The sequence below is a fragment of the Corylus avellana genome, chromosome ca2 (genome assembly GCF_901000735.1).
Source record: "Corylus avellana chromosome ca2, CavTom2PMs-1.0".
Classification (NCBI taxonomy): domain Eukaryota; kingdom Viridiplantae; phylum Streptophyta; class Magnoliopsida; order Fagales; family Betulaceae; genus Corylus; species Corylus avellana.
The window spans coordinates 38,444,166-38,457,575 of NC_081542.1; the positions used below are offsets into that span (position 1 = coordinate 38,444,166).

Genomic DNA, 13,410 nt, shown 5'->3' on the forward strand with positions numbered 1-13,410 from the left:
AATAAGGATGTTTGCTATATTGCTGCCAATCTTCAAACTAGACGACTGTCTTTGCTCATTTGGCAAAGAATTTCTCTTTTGTCCTATAAACATTCTTTGAACCAAGATAAGGACTACAAGGTTGAAACGGTCCACATAACCTCATTGAACCGGAAAAGAATACCGATAAGGATCAATAGCAATTTCAGCAGCACATGTGAGAAAGTCTATATAAAATACACCTACTCGAGTATGTGATCAAGTAGTAGGGATAACAATTCGTGTTCGCATGTCAAGTTTGGATCGTATCAAGGTATAGATATAAAACTATTTAGGTCAAACTTAACCCGACCCATTTAAGTAAACGGGTCAAACTCCTTTAACTATAACCCTCTAATTTTGTATTGAGTTTATATCAAGTTCGCAGATCATGTCAGAAATTGTATGTCATTATGTCATGTGTCAGATTTAGGTCGTGTCGAGGTATGGCTATAAAACTATTTAGGTCAATCATAATCCGAACTATTTAATTAAATGGGTGAGACTCCTCGACCTTTGCCCTTTAATTTTGTGTCAGGTTCGCGGATTATGTTAAAAATTGCCAACTTTACTAGACAGCCCAAATATTTATTTAGCCCGATGGTCCATATGAGCTCTTTCACACTGTGCTATCCAAATTACTAGATCGGATAACTCTTTTTCAACAACTACACCTAGGATATTCATATTCCAAATTCAAATATTTTCCAAATTTTGGGAGTTAACACCCACATATTGAGATTCTCTACAATATCATACATGTAGGTTTATCCATATCGAATGAATGATTTGGCCTAGGTATTGCAGGAATCTCAATCAGGTTCACAAGCTGTAGAGGCTCTAACTTTTGCTATATATGAGCTGTTCCCACCAATATAGTTGCACACAACAAATTAATGAAGATTAATTATTCAATTATTATGTCCTAATCCTCAATTATTTAAACCCATTAGACATTTAAAACCTAATTAGTACAGCCAAATTAGGTGTATTATTCTACAAAATACATGAAGAACATTGAGATATTTTCCTTGAATCAAAAGAGTTCCTTTGTTACACACAAATCTACTGCAATCAAAGCTAAGAATGGAGTAGAAGTCACTTCATCCTCATCCTTGCAAATGAAAATAAGAATCCTTGTGAGAAAATAATGGCACCAATTAATTATATAATATGCTTAATTATATGGATTAAGCAAGGAAGTGGTCCCACCTTGTGAAGTAATCATATCTATGGCGGCGTGGGAACAATTCCAAGCCCAAAAGAGAAGAAATTCTGGATACGATGAAGAGGGGAAGTTGGAGGTCATGGTCTATGAATAGAACTTGGGCAACATCTACAATTATTAAAGGGACAACATGGGCATCAACATGCTCCACAGATTCTGGTGGGCTTCAGATTTTTCAAAAATCTTATAATAGTCAAAGTCAAAATTCTTGTGCTTTTAAGATATCTTGTTTTCCATGATTTAAGTACAATTTTAATTGTGTATATAAATTTTTGGACACCCTCTTGTTGTAAGCCAGTTTTTAAGGGTGAGTTATACCCAATATTTATATCATTTGATATCAAAGTCAGACAACACGTCAAGTATGGGATCCGACGCAGTTTGTGGTTGAGTTGTAGAAGAGGCGACCTATAAGTTGGATTAAAATGTCTTGATCGAGACTCGAGTATGAGCATATATTAAGTCATTGAATACTAATAAATGAGTGGAGCTGCTAAAAGATAAAATGTTACTATCTGGTCAATGTTGATAGAATGCGCCGTTGTAGACATCAGTTGCATAGTGGTAGTATGTTAAGATTCTAAGTGTCCCATATAGTTTAGATATAATCTTAATTATGTGTATATATGCTCTTAGACACTCCTCCTTACAAGCTGATTTTTTAAAATTCATGTGGTTCATGTGGTTCTTACCTAAATTTTTTAAAATGCATATGAGAACACGTGTTTAATAAAAAAATACCTATAAGAATCATATACATTTTAAACACATTAATTTAACAAACCGAATTAGAAAAAATTTCTCTAACCCAATTTCAATGAACTTTATTCTTCAAATCCACATCAACCATAAATAAAGAAAGCATACTCACCAAACAAAAATGACCCTAATTATCAACATTGAAAGGGATATGCCATTAATGCTATATCACACAATGCAGATTGAATCATAGATGTTAGCAGCTTGTGAATTTTGTTTTTAAATTTGAAAAATATTTTGACTTGGTATAAAGATAAAAATTATTTTTAAGGTTTTTTTTTAAGATCCAATTTGAGAAAATGTAATTGTTTTCTCAAAGTTTCCTACAATAAGGGCAGAATACAGAATAATTAAAAAAGGTTTTGTGTTTTGAAAAGCGTTTTGTATTTTGAGCTATTTTCTTTTCTAATTTTTTTTTTGTTTAAATAATAAGTTAAATTTACCTCAGCAGAATTTAAGCACATGTTTTCTGAAAATATTCCTACAAGAGTACAAATTTATAAAAACTGTTCAGCATTTTCAGAATTGTGTGTGTGTTTTTTTTTTTTTAGTTATTTATTAATAGGTAAAAATTTACTCTACTCCTGTTTCAGGAGTTTTTCAATTCGAACCTCAATGTTTAAAAATTGGCAATGTACCTCCTAATGTTTCAAAAATTTTCAATTCAGTACCACCATTACTAATTTCCATCTAATTTGACAAAAATCATCCCACTTACATTTCACGTGAGTTTTAATACTCTCTATTCTAATTTTATCCTCATTAAAACTTATGAAATTACGTAATTACTTTCATTAAGTAATTTCATAAATTTTAATAAGGATAAAATTAGAATAGAGAACATCAAAATCTCACGTGAAATGTATGTGAAATAATGTCTAATTAAACAAAAATTAGTAACAAAGAGTCTGAATTGAAAATTTTTAAAACATTAAAGAAACACATTGCCAATTTTTAAATATTAAGGTTCGAATTAAAAAAAGTTCTAAAACTTCATAGAAGTAAAGTGAATTTAACCCTTACTAATATTTGTCCTGATAAGAGGAAAAAAAAAATCATTAACAAAAGCCACACATTTCTTTTGGCAGAGGGGATCGATAATGCCAGGATCATCATTGAATCAATCAAATGGCCCAGCCATTATGGATCAATCATTGGCGGCGTCTTTTGAACGTGTAATCTCTTGTGCCATGTTTGGTAAAATATTTTATATATTAGTTGGGCCAGAACATAACTTGACAACTTGCCCCAAAATAGTACCATTTACACAGTTGGAACTTGTGTTTACCGAGGTCCAGAGAGCTCCATGGCTTCAATTATAAATGAAGATTCCTCATGAACATCACTGTAAATTCTGGAAAAACTACAAGCCCTTGCCTCACAAGGGTTGCTTCCGCCTTGCGAATCCTCCGTGCGTCCCAACTGCTCGACAAGACCTTCCAAGACCTTCATAACTTCCGACATCTTTGGCCGGAGATTGGGATGTGACTTGGTACACTGCAGAACCAGCTCTACCACTTTCTGCAGCTGTAATGCATCATAGCAGTCCCTAAGATCCCTATCTACCAGTGCCTCCAGCCTCTTCTCCTCATATAAGGTTCTAACCTGCATTTGTTCAATAAAAATTCAGTGGATTTAGTGAAAACTAAAACTATAACCATGGTATTTCCCTCATGGCATTCAAAGTTTTACAGCATCATCATGGACTTCCTTCAATCTTTAACCATATGATCACCAAAGAGAAACTAGTTTACAAGATTCCACAAAGACTATGGCAACAGATGGAAGACTACTTACCAAATCAAGAATCATTCCCTTCTGAACCTGACAATTTCCAGCATCTAATGCCTTTTGCCCTGTTATGAGTTCCAAAAGTAGTATGCCAAATCCAAAAACATCGGTCTTTTCTGAAGATTGTCCAGTTGAAAGATACTCTGGTGCAATGTGTCCTACAGTGCCACGCACTGCAGTAGTGACATGTGAATCTCTCCGATCTAACAGCTTAGCAAGACCGAAATCCCCGACTACAGCTTCAAAACTTTCGTCAAGCAAAATGTTTGCAGCTTTTACGTCCCTGTGAATAATTGTCGGGTTGCACTGTTCGTGTAAGTACAGAAGCCCACGGGCAGCCCCAACAGCAATCCGCATTCGTCTGTTCCAATCCAAAGTGGGCTTCTCTCGACAAGTGTCTGCGATGAAGCAAGCAATTTCAGAATCAGCAAAGGAACAAGAGAAAAGCTGCAGTAGGGTCTAGATTTAATTGAAATAAAAAGGAAAAGATGAATAAGATTTCAAATCTAGGGAACTAAAGATCAAACCACGAATAGAATTTTGTTAAATGACCAATTATTGAACTGTGCAAGTTTAAAATAGGTGACGCAACCACAAAACTTACGGTTGTCAAATTGAAATGAAACTAAAAAGATATCTACTATGTATTCCTAGTTAAAGACTCCAAATTAGTATCTATACTAAATATCATGATCATTTTCTGACATAATTGGCAAGGGAGAAAAAAAGATTCTCATTCCTTGAAAAAGTATAGCAACGTAAGTGTGGTTGAGATTTCCTAGCCCTCAAACAATAAAATGTCGCGGTTGAGATTTACCAGTTTGAACAAGTAAAGTCCTTTGGAATACAGTGCGAGAGAGAGAGAGAGAGAGAGAGAGGAGCACAGACAAGCCACATCAAAACAAACCTCTCAATCTGTCAGCAACACTCCCATTTGGCATATAAGGATAAACAAGCAACCTTTCGTCTTGTGTCATACAAAATCCATACAAACGTAAGAGATTTCGATGCAATGCCAAGCCAATCATTTCAACTTCAGTTTGAAACTGCACTTCTCCTGTGTAATTTGGATCTTTCAGCCTCTTAACAGCCACCATCGTCCTATTTGGAAGACATCCTTTATAAACCACTCCAAATCCACCTTGCCCTAGGATGTTTTTGGGACTAAAATTCCCAGTGGCATTTTGCAATTCACGAAATGAAAACCTCTTGAGATGACTAATATCAAATTCATAATCTTGCTGCACTGGAAAAGCAAATATATGAGCGCATTGAATCTTCCCAAATTCTTACAATCCCTATCATGATAGAGATGCTGTAGTTTAGGAAGTACCGTAAGATGTAAAGAGAAGCCTAGATCTGTACCAATGCACCCAACAAACAAGCAGCATCACAGAAACGAAAAATGTGCAACTGATGCCTATGGCAACAGAAAGCACCCATTGATGATGACGGCTGACTTTCTGAGATGAACCTGTATCTGTAATTAAATGATCATGCATATGCGTCCAGATCTATTCAAGTACTCATTTGCAAAATGTGTTTGACAGGTTGCATCAACATACCGTTTATCGGCGCTGAAACACCCATGCAAATTTGTGCTGATGTAGGAGTGCAAATCAAGTTATTCCCTGTAATACTGCAATGAAAACTGTCAAACATGCAAATCTGGAAGCATTGCAAAACTCTTTCTTTTCTTTTTTTCTTTTGTTTGACGTGTTGACAAAAAATGAAGAAAGCATCCGGCAAATGTAATGATGCTGGAAATAAATTATCAACTACTGAACATAACATTGCTATGAACGTATGACTTTTCCTTTTCTAGATGAGGAAATTTTACATATTAAAATATGATGTACGGAATCACATTCACAAAGAGCAACTAACTAATGTCTGGAAATCAAATAGGCTTTATTGTTATAAAACAATATATCTTTTCACTAAAGACCTCACCTGTAGCCCTTTGCTAGTATTTTTGGAGTGGGGCCGCTAAAATTATTGAATGATAAATCCCTGTGCAATGCAGTATAACGTAATTAAAATCACTTTAAACAATTTAAGAGAAATTACAGTTGAAAAATCTGATGGAACACATACAAGAACGAAAGACCTGTGAGATCAGCGACTGGTTTAGGAATCTGCCCCGATAATTTGTTTCTACTGAGCTGCCTGAAAAAAACTTGCATGGAAAAGGTTTAGAGAACATATAGTTAAGAGTAAACAAATTGTTAAAAACCAATAGGAAAATTAGTGCCCAATTTATCTGTCAAGCCATACTCACAAGTAACTTAGATGAGTTAGAAACCCCAAAGAACGAGGAATTTCTCCAACGAACTGGTTACCCGAGAGGTCAAGAGTTTGAAGCTCTAAAAGCTTCCCAATGTCAGGAGGGATAGGACCAGATAACTGATTGTTCTTCAACAACCTGCAGCAAGAATAGAACATACAATTGGTGAACGCAACGTTTATTCATCATTTTGGCAGGTATGCAACAAAAGACTTATAGCACATCTCATGACTTATATCCCAAATTAGATCATTTTGTCAACCTAGATAGAAAAGAAAAATTGGTTATCATAACCTAGGAACGGATTTTGAACATGCATATCTGTACACAAGACCTACTACAGTTCTTCCTACAAAAACTAGGTATCAACACCATAAAGTATCTCATCACATATATAACGGCACCACAATTCACAATCTAAAATATGATCCAACATTGTCATGAATCATGCATTGCTAGACATTATCTTCTATATATTTAACTCACAAATGTAAAAAGAAGAGAAAAAAAAATCTAAAAGTAAGTTTATGATTAATATTGAAACCAATTATTGAAGCTCCCAAATTAGCCACATGGAAAAATATTAAGCCAACAACACAAGCAAAAATTAATTATTTAGTAAACTAAAACCAAATAGGCAATAGAAATAGATAATTGAAGTTGGGATGAAGTCAAGCAAAAATGGTGAGAGAAGTCTCACATTGTGTTAAGGTGACTCAAATTTGAAATACTTGGCGAAAGCATTCCTGATAACCCCATACTGGCCATTTCACTACCAACATCAATGGGAAACAAGTAACATTAGATGCACATTTCAGATTTAAACAGCATTAAAATGAACAAAAATTAAAACCCCAGAAAAATAAAGACAAAAGCAATAAGCCTTTAAATTTTCTTCCATATCTATCTTTATTTACTAGAAAAGCCAAAAATTAAAACCCCAGAAAAATAAAGACAAAAGCAATAAGCCTTTAAATTTTCTTCCATATCTATCTTTATTTACTAGAAAAGCCAAAGAAAAAGAAAGTAGACATAATTTTTTCAATCCTCAATTCTCAAATGTCACCGCAAGTATAAGGTTTATGTTCTTGGTAAATTACCGCTAAACCCAAATTTAACCTTAAAGAGACTAAAAATGGTAAATTTAATCATTTAATTAATATTTTAATCACATATGCCCAATTAGTATTAGCCGCCTCGGATTCCCATTGAAGCCCTAGTGGAGCTGGATTAGGCTATGGCTCAGTTAGACTTTAGCGAGCGCCTGAGGTTCCCACCATCTAGCCCCTCCTGTGCAGCTCCCAGTGGGTAAGTGCTCCTATAGTCACGCTCATTTAAGATAGCTACAATTGGTCTCCCCAGCCTACCCTTATATATATATATATATATATATATATATATATATATATATTAACACTCTCCTTATAACTCCTCACTTAATAAGTAAAATCTGAAATAAAAATAAACTGTAATCACTCGAACTTATGGCTGTTCTCCTTCACTTATGAATTCAAGCTCCGCTTGAGAATATTTATATGAAATGACAAATGAGAGTACACTGTAATGGGTCGAACTTATGACCTTAATAACCTCTGCTCTAATTCTACCTTAAATCCCCACTTATCTCAAAAGTAAAGTTAAGCTGATAAAAAATAGTTAATTTAATGTTTAATTAATATTTCAACACTCATCAACAAATTTTCCTCATCTAAAATTTTCCCAGCGACCAAACAGGAGTAATAATGTGATGACAAAATGGGAGACACTCACAGGGAAACAACGAAACCTTCGGCAGAGCAAGCGACCATGTTCCACGTGCAAGGATCAACGGAATTAATATCCCACCCATTCATCACGTGCAACTCGTCATTCATCTTGTTCTTCACTGCCATCAGAGCAGCCACTGCTTCATCCAAAAATGACAGACTCAGTACAAAGGAAAAAAAAAAGAACAAAAAAAAAAAAAAAATAGAGAAAGAAGAAGAAAAGGGAAGACGTGCCCACGTGGGACATACCCTCATAGTTAACACCCTTGGGAGAAAGAAGACTGTCAGATGCATCAGCAACCATTGGCATCCAAAAGAAGAGGTAAAAGAAGAACAACCCAAAACCCCGCTTTACACCTTCCATGGAAAAGCAAGAAGTTAAGAACAGGACAAGCTTTGGAAACCTTTAATGGGAGTTTTCAGACTGACAGTGTTCTACTGTTAGAGATAAGATAAAACCCAAAAGTCCACACTCCCTATTGAATCTTTCTTGCCTTGGGATGCTAAAAATAGTTTTTTTCTTGAAAAAAGAAAAACAAATATTAAGAGGAGGAGGGAAATGAAAATGAAAAGAGGGTTTTGAGCAGCTCCAGATTTGGGAAGTTGACAGGGGCTGTCGGCTGGTTTTTCGGTCTGACAGACTAGGGATTGTGTGTAGTGGGTTATATGATGTTTTTTTATTCCAGATGTGTGTTAGATAGATAGAGCCGTTGGATTTTTATGATTTGACTGGAATGGGTGATTAACGGTAAGGATACGAGTAGGGTGCGTCCGGGTGTAGGTGGTTTCGGGTCCGATTGGAGTTGGGCAATGGGTCTACGTTGGGAGTTGTCGCTATTGGCGCGAAGATTTATGTTGCCGCCTGCCGGTGTTTCGGACTTTTGAGGGCAAGTATACTATTTCAAGAACGACATCGTTTTGCTTTGATATTTGCTTTTGAATTTTTTTGGTTCAAGTAAAAAATGCAAAATCAATTTAAGATGCAAATAGATCTCAATGACTAAAGACTCCATGTGATAAGCAAAAAATACAAATATGTCCTTTAAATTTGATAAAATTTAGGAAAAAATTTCACTTTGGCACCTTAAACTTCCACCCGATTTTACAAACTCCTCTTGAACTTCCAAATCTCTCACTTTAGATCCATGAACTTTGAATTTCTTTCAATGTAGACCCCTTCGTTAGATTTTAAATATTACATGACATTTATACTCCTGACTTTTGTATAAAATTTCAACCTCAAAAACGAATTTTTATTTTAAACAAAAAAAACAAAAATTATGAATATTTTGGTTAGGGGTCCGAAGTGAGAGATCTAGAAGTTCAGGGGAGTTTGTAAAATTGGGTAGAAGTTCAGGGCACCAAAGTAAAGTTTTCCCTAAAATTTATTAATGTGTCATGTGAGCTTTAATAATATTGTGATATATAAGTCTTTATAATAAAAATAGAGTTTGCGTCAAGAGGCGCTAAGATTGGATACAAGCGCAAACACAAAGAAGTAGTACTAATTTTAAAAGTCGGGTAAAGATTAACACAATCTAGTTCGCCTATGTAATATGAATTAGTTGTAGTAATGACACGTTCAACAATAATAGTAGTGACATGTTTCGTAATAGTAAGTAATAACGATAACATAGTTAGCGGTAACAGTCATGACACATTCAACAGTAATAATAATGACGCATTCAATAATAATGATAATAATGACAAGTTTAGCAATAGTAGTAGTAATAATAATAGCCAGTTCAATAGTAATAATAATGACAGAATAATAACAATTTTATTAGTAACGATAATGACAATTTTATCATTAGGAATAATGATAACTATATTAATAGTAATATCAATCACTACAAATGACAATGGTAGTGTTGAGTTGTTAACAATAAGAGAATAGTTACAAAATTAATCTAAATAATCACATAAAATTAAAAAAAACAAAAAACAAGAAAACAAAAATAGAGTACTAAGTTTGGTAATGATCTGCCTGTTGTGATTTTGTGTTATGGTTAGCATGTAATGTTAGGTTGTATTATCCTACGTTGTTGTTCCTGTTGAGGCTTGGGTTGATTCTCTTAGAGTATTCTTAGCAAACTCCCTATAAGGGAGTCTGTTCTCTAAGTTTAGAAAATATGTCCAAAAAAATAGCAAAAAAAATTCCACAACAGACTTTCTAAATGAACCCTAAACATTATGACTGTTACAGTGGAACCCAATGTTTTGGGTTTCACTATTGCAATCCTTATGATTATTAAAATAAAATAAAAAATGATTATCTCTCTTTTCTCATTTCCTGTTTTACAATTATCTCTCATCTCTCCTCTCATATATATAATATAATTAAAAAAAAAAAAACAAATATTTTAATGATATAGAGAATGAAAAATGGAAGCTTTTGGGGTGTATTTTAACATAGGGAAGTAAAAAGTAGTTTAGATCCTTAAATATAGGAAAAATGACGAGAAAGCTGCTAGGAATGCTCTTATATAAGATAGTAACTTGTATTCTTGTTGTAGAGTAGGTGAAAAATAAGACTTTTTCTTAAAAATGAAAGCTTGTTTGGGTTTTTCACGTGTGGTTAAATAAGTTGAATGGTTAACTGCTTGTTGTTCAACTTGCTACATACCACCTTCGTGTTAGATTTCATATGAGTCATATGACCCATTTATTGTACTAAGGTACACAATGTATGGTCATGGTCTATTGACAGAGTTGTTGGACCACATCCATGCCTTCCGAATCACAACTTCCCTCCCTTCTCCCATCATACAACCCATTTGCTTGATTCATAGTTGAAAAAATATCAACTGAATGCTTAAATAAGTAATGGGCGAGTAGATATTATTGCAACAAATCTGTCTTGATACAAGCCATGTGAATCTTTGTATGTTGTCACATTTGCAGGTGCACTGATGTTGCTATGACTTCTTCAAGGAAGAAGATGACTTTGATGTAGGAGTGTTCGACGGTAACAAAAGGGCTTTCAACGGAGGCTTCAACAGGAGAGTATTCAGCAGTAATGAAAACGCTTCCAACAATATTGACATGGAATGAAAAAAAAAAAAAAGTCTTAAAATTAGGGGTGTCAATGCGGGCGGTTTTCTAACCGCCCGCTAACCGCTTAACTACTTAACCATCTTAACAGTTATAATCGCCTAGCGGTTAGTGGTTATTGAGTTTACTAACCGTAACTGCCTTTTATATAATATATTTTTATAATTATAATTATAATAATATTTATACATATAACATAATCAATTGATCATTAAATCACAAATTTTTATGTGATTATATCACATAATCAATTGATCATTAAATCATTTGATTATATAATAACAAATTATACATATTTAATATGACATAACTCATAAGTCATAAGTATGCAAGCTCATACTAATACAACAATTAAGTATCTAAAGACTTGGTTTCAATGTATATTATAAACTTATAAGTCCATATATATTATAAATTATAATTATACATTATACATATATGCAATAATGCAATTATGTATATTGAATAATATAAATGCATAAGATCAATACTTAATCATATGATTCAATGACAATTCAAATACTTTATTCAAGTTAATCATATTATTAATATACAATGATAATGTGATTTGTATAATATCAAATGAAGTAATTGACATTAAATTCAACGTGTTACTTATAACCACAATTAAAATATTAATGTATTTTTTTGAACAATGTTTTGACCATTTTTTGAAAAAAAAAAAAAAAAATTGAATCATTTGTTGAAAATTTTTTTTAACCTTTTTTTGAATTTTTTTTTTACCATTTTTTGAATAAATTTGTTGACAATTTTTTAAAAACTGAACGTGCGTTTTTTTTTTTTTAACAATGACAAATTTTTGAACAATGAGAATTTTTTTAACCATTTGTTTACACTTAAAGCATTTTTTTTAAAAAAATTAATTGAAGGCAAAAAAACAAAATCAATTCATATAAATTAGAATACAATAAGTTTAATGCAAAAAACAAATGAGGTAAAAATGCTACAGTGATAAAAATAAAAAAATAAAAAAAAATAAAAAAAAAAAAAAAAACTCAAAATTGAAAATTGGTTATATGTTTATCTTGAGAAAGCCCAAAAAAAGCTCAAAACGCTCAATTTTTAAAAAGCAGTTATAGTGGGCGGTTATATGTTTTATTAACCACTAGGTGGTTACGGTTGCGGTTAGTGAAATTTAATAACCGTTAAGGCTGTTTGACACCGCTACTTACAATGAGCTGTTGTGGACTCGTTGGACATTCAGTTTGTGTATGCCGGAACAGGATCCTCTCAATTTCATTTGCACTGAAGAGTATCGAGTTAGTTGTATCATATAAATGTTTTTGTCTTTTCACTTTTTGAGTGGACAAAAATACTCATATAATATAACTAACTGGATATTATCTATTTAAACTAGAGAAGATCCTAATTTGTGTGTGCTGACCATGTAAGCTTCTCCTTATTTAAGCCTTAACGAGTCATTTATCATACAATGTTGGCCCATTATTGTTTGGTTGTTGAGTGTTTAGGCCTTTAAAAGTCGTTGGACTAACTATGTAGAATATGAATCATAGGTTAAAACCTGAATTTGACCTGCATTCTCTTGTGGGCCATGAGCCCAATAAAATATGATATGTGTTTTTAGTCCAATAAAAATAATTGTTGATGGATATCTCTTTTTTAATGCAACTTTAGCCCAAAATTATTATTAGCTTGAGTTGGCCTCTGGCCCTTTGAGATCATGCTTGAGAGCTAAAAAACTAGCCCTCTATTTCAGCCTACGCGCCCATGTTCTCATAGTTTTTGAGCCAATCATTCACTTCCCTTTCGGGGGGGCAACGCTAACGGTTTTTGAAATGACTTGGGTTGAAACATCTTCACCTATGTGGCTTCCCTTTTCTTTAAGCCTCTAAAGAATGTAACTAAAACGATGATCGGACCATCCCTTAAAGTGATTGGTCACCTCTTTAAGAGTGGTCGACCACTGTTTAACTCTTTGAAAGGGTGGTTAGTCAACCTAGGGGTGGGCACGGGTCAGGGCAGGGCAGGTATCGGCCTTTTTCCCACCCGCCCCGCACCCTGCGGGTTTTGGATTTTTCAACCCGTCACCCGAGCAAAATTAACAATATCCGCGCGGGTTCGGGTTGTGCAGGGCGGGGTGGATCGATGCGGGTTGTGCAGGTTAGGTTCTTCTCTTCCATTTTCGTCTCTTCTGTAGGTTTCTTGTCCTCCATTTTCAAACAAACCCTACATTAGTATACCAAGAAACAAACAAACACAACCCAACATCATACCTATAAACAATGAAATAGAAAACCAAATAATGATTAGATCTTAATGATAAAAGATATCTCTTGGTTCCCATTCATGAAAGAGGTCTAGAGAGAGAGAGAGAAAAACCTGGATCGTGGTCTGTGGAGTAGAGGTGGGAGCGGCGCAACAGCCCGTGATTTGAGGTGGAGCGGCGGCGCAGACAAGACTAGAGATAGAGAAACAACATACTAGATAAAGCGAGCAAGAGCGACACAGAGAGAGACAGAGAGAGA

The 13,410-nt window shown here is 34.0% G+C and overlaps 1 protein-coding gene across 2 annotated transcripts; it reads right to left on the reverse strand.

The window, feature by feature from the left end:
- Positions 1–3,060: 3,060 nt before the first annotated feature.
- On the reverse strand, positions 3,061–8,375 carry LOC132171569 (probable LRR receptor-like serine/threonine-protein kinase At5g45780). Of its 2 annotated transcripts, none has more exons than XM_059582929.1 (11): positions 8,099–8,375; positions 7,854–7,986; positions 6,784–6,855; positions 6,078–6,221; positions 5,894–5,965; positions 5,750–5,809; positions 5,362–5,435; positions 5,130–5,270; positions 4,704–5,042; positions 3,803–4,194; positions 3,061–3,610 (listed from the first exon to the last, which is right to left on the reverse strand). In XM_059582929.1, exons 1-11 carry the CDS (start codon positions 8,211–8,213, stop codon positions 3,290–3,292), a joined length of 1,863 nt encoding a protein of 620 aa, XP_059438912.1. In that variant the 5' UTR covers positions 8,214–8,375; the 3' UTR covers positions 3,061–3,289. The 2 variants fall into 2 exon arrangements, with proteins under 2 accessions (XP_059438912.1, XP_059438911.1); XM_059582928.1 differs by having other exon boundaries at positions 3,062–3,610; positions 5,130–5,276.
- Between the last annotated feature and the right edge of the window lie 5,035 nt (positions 8,376–13,410).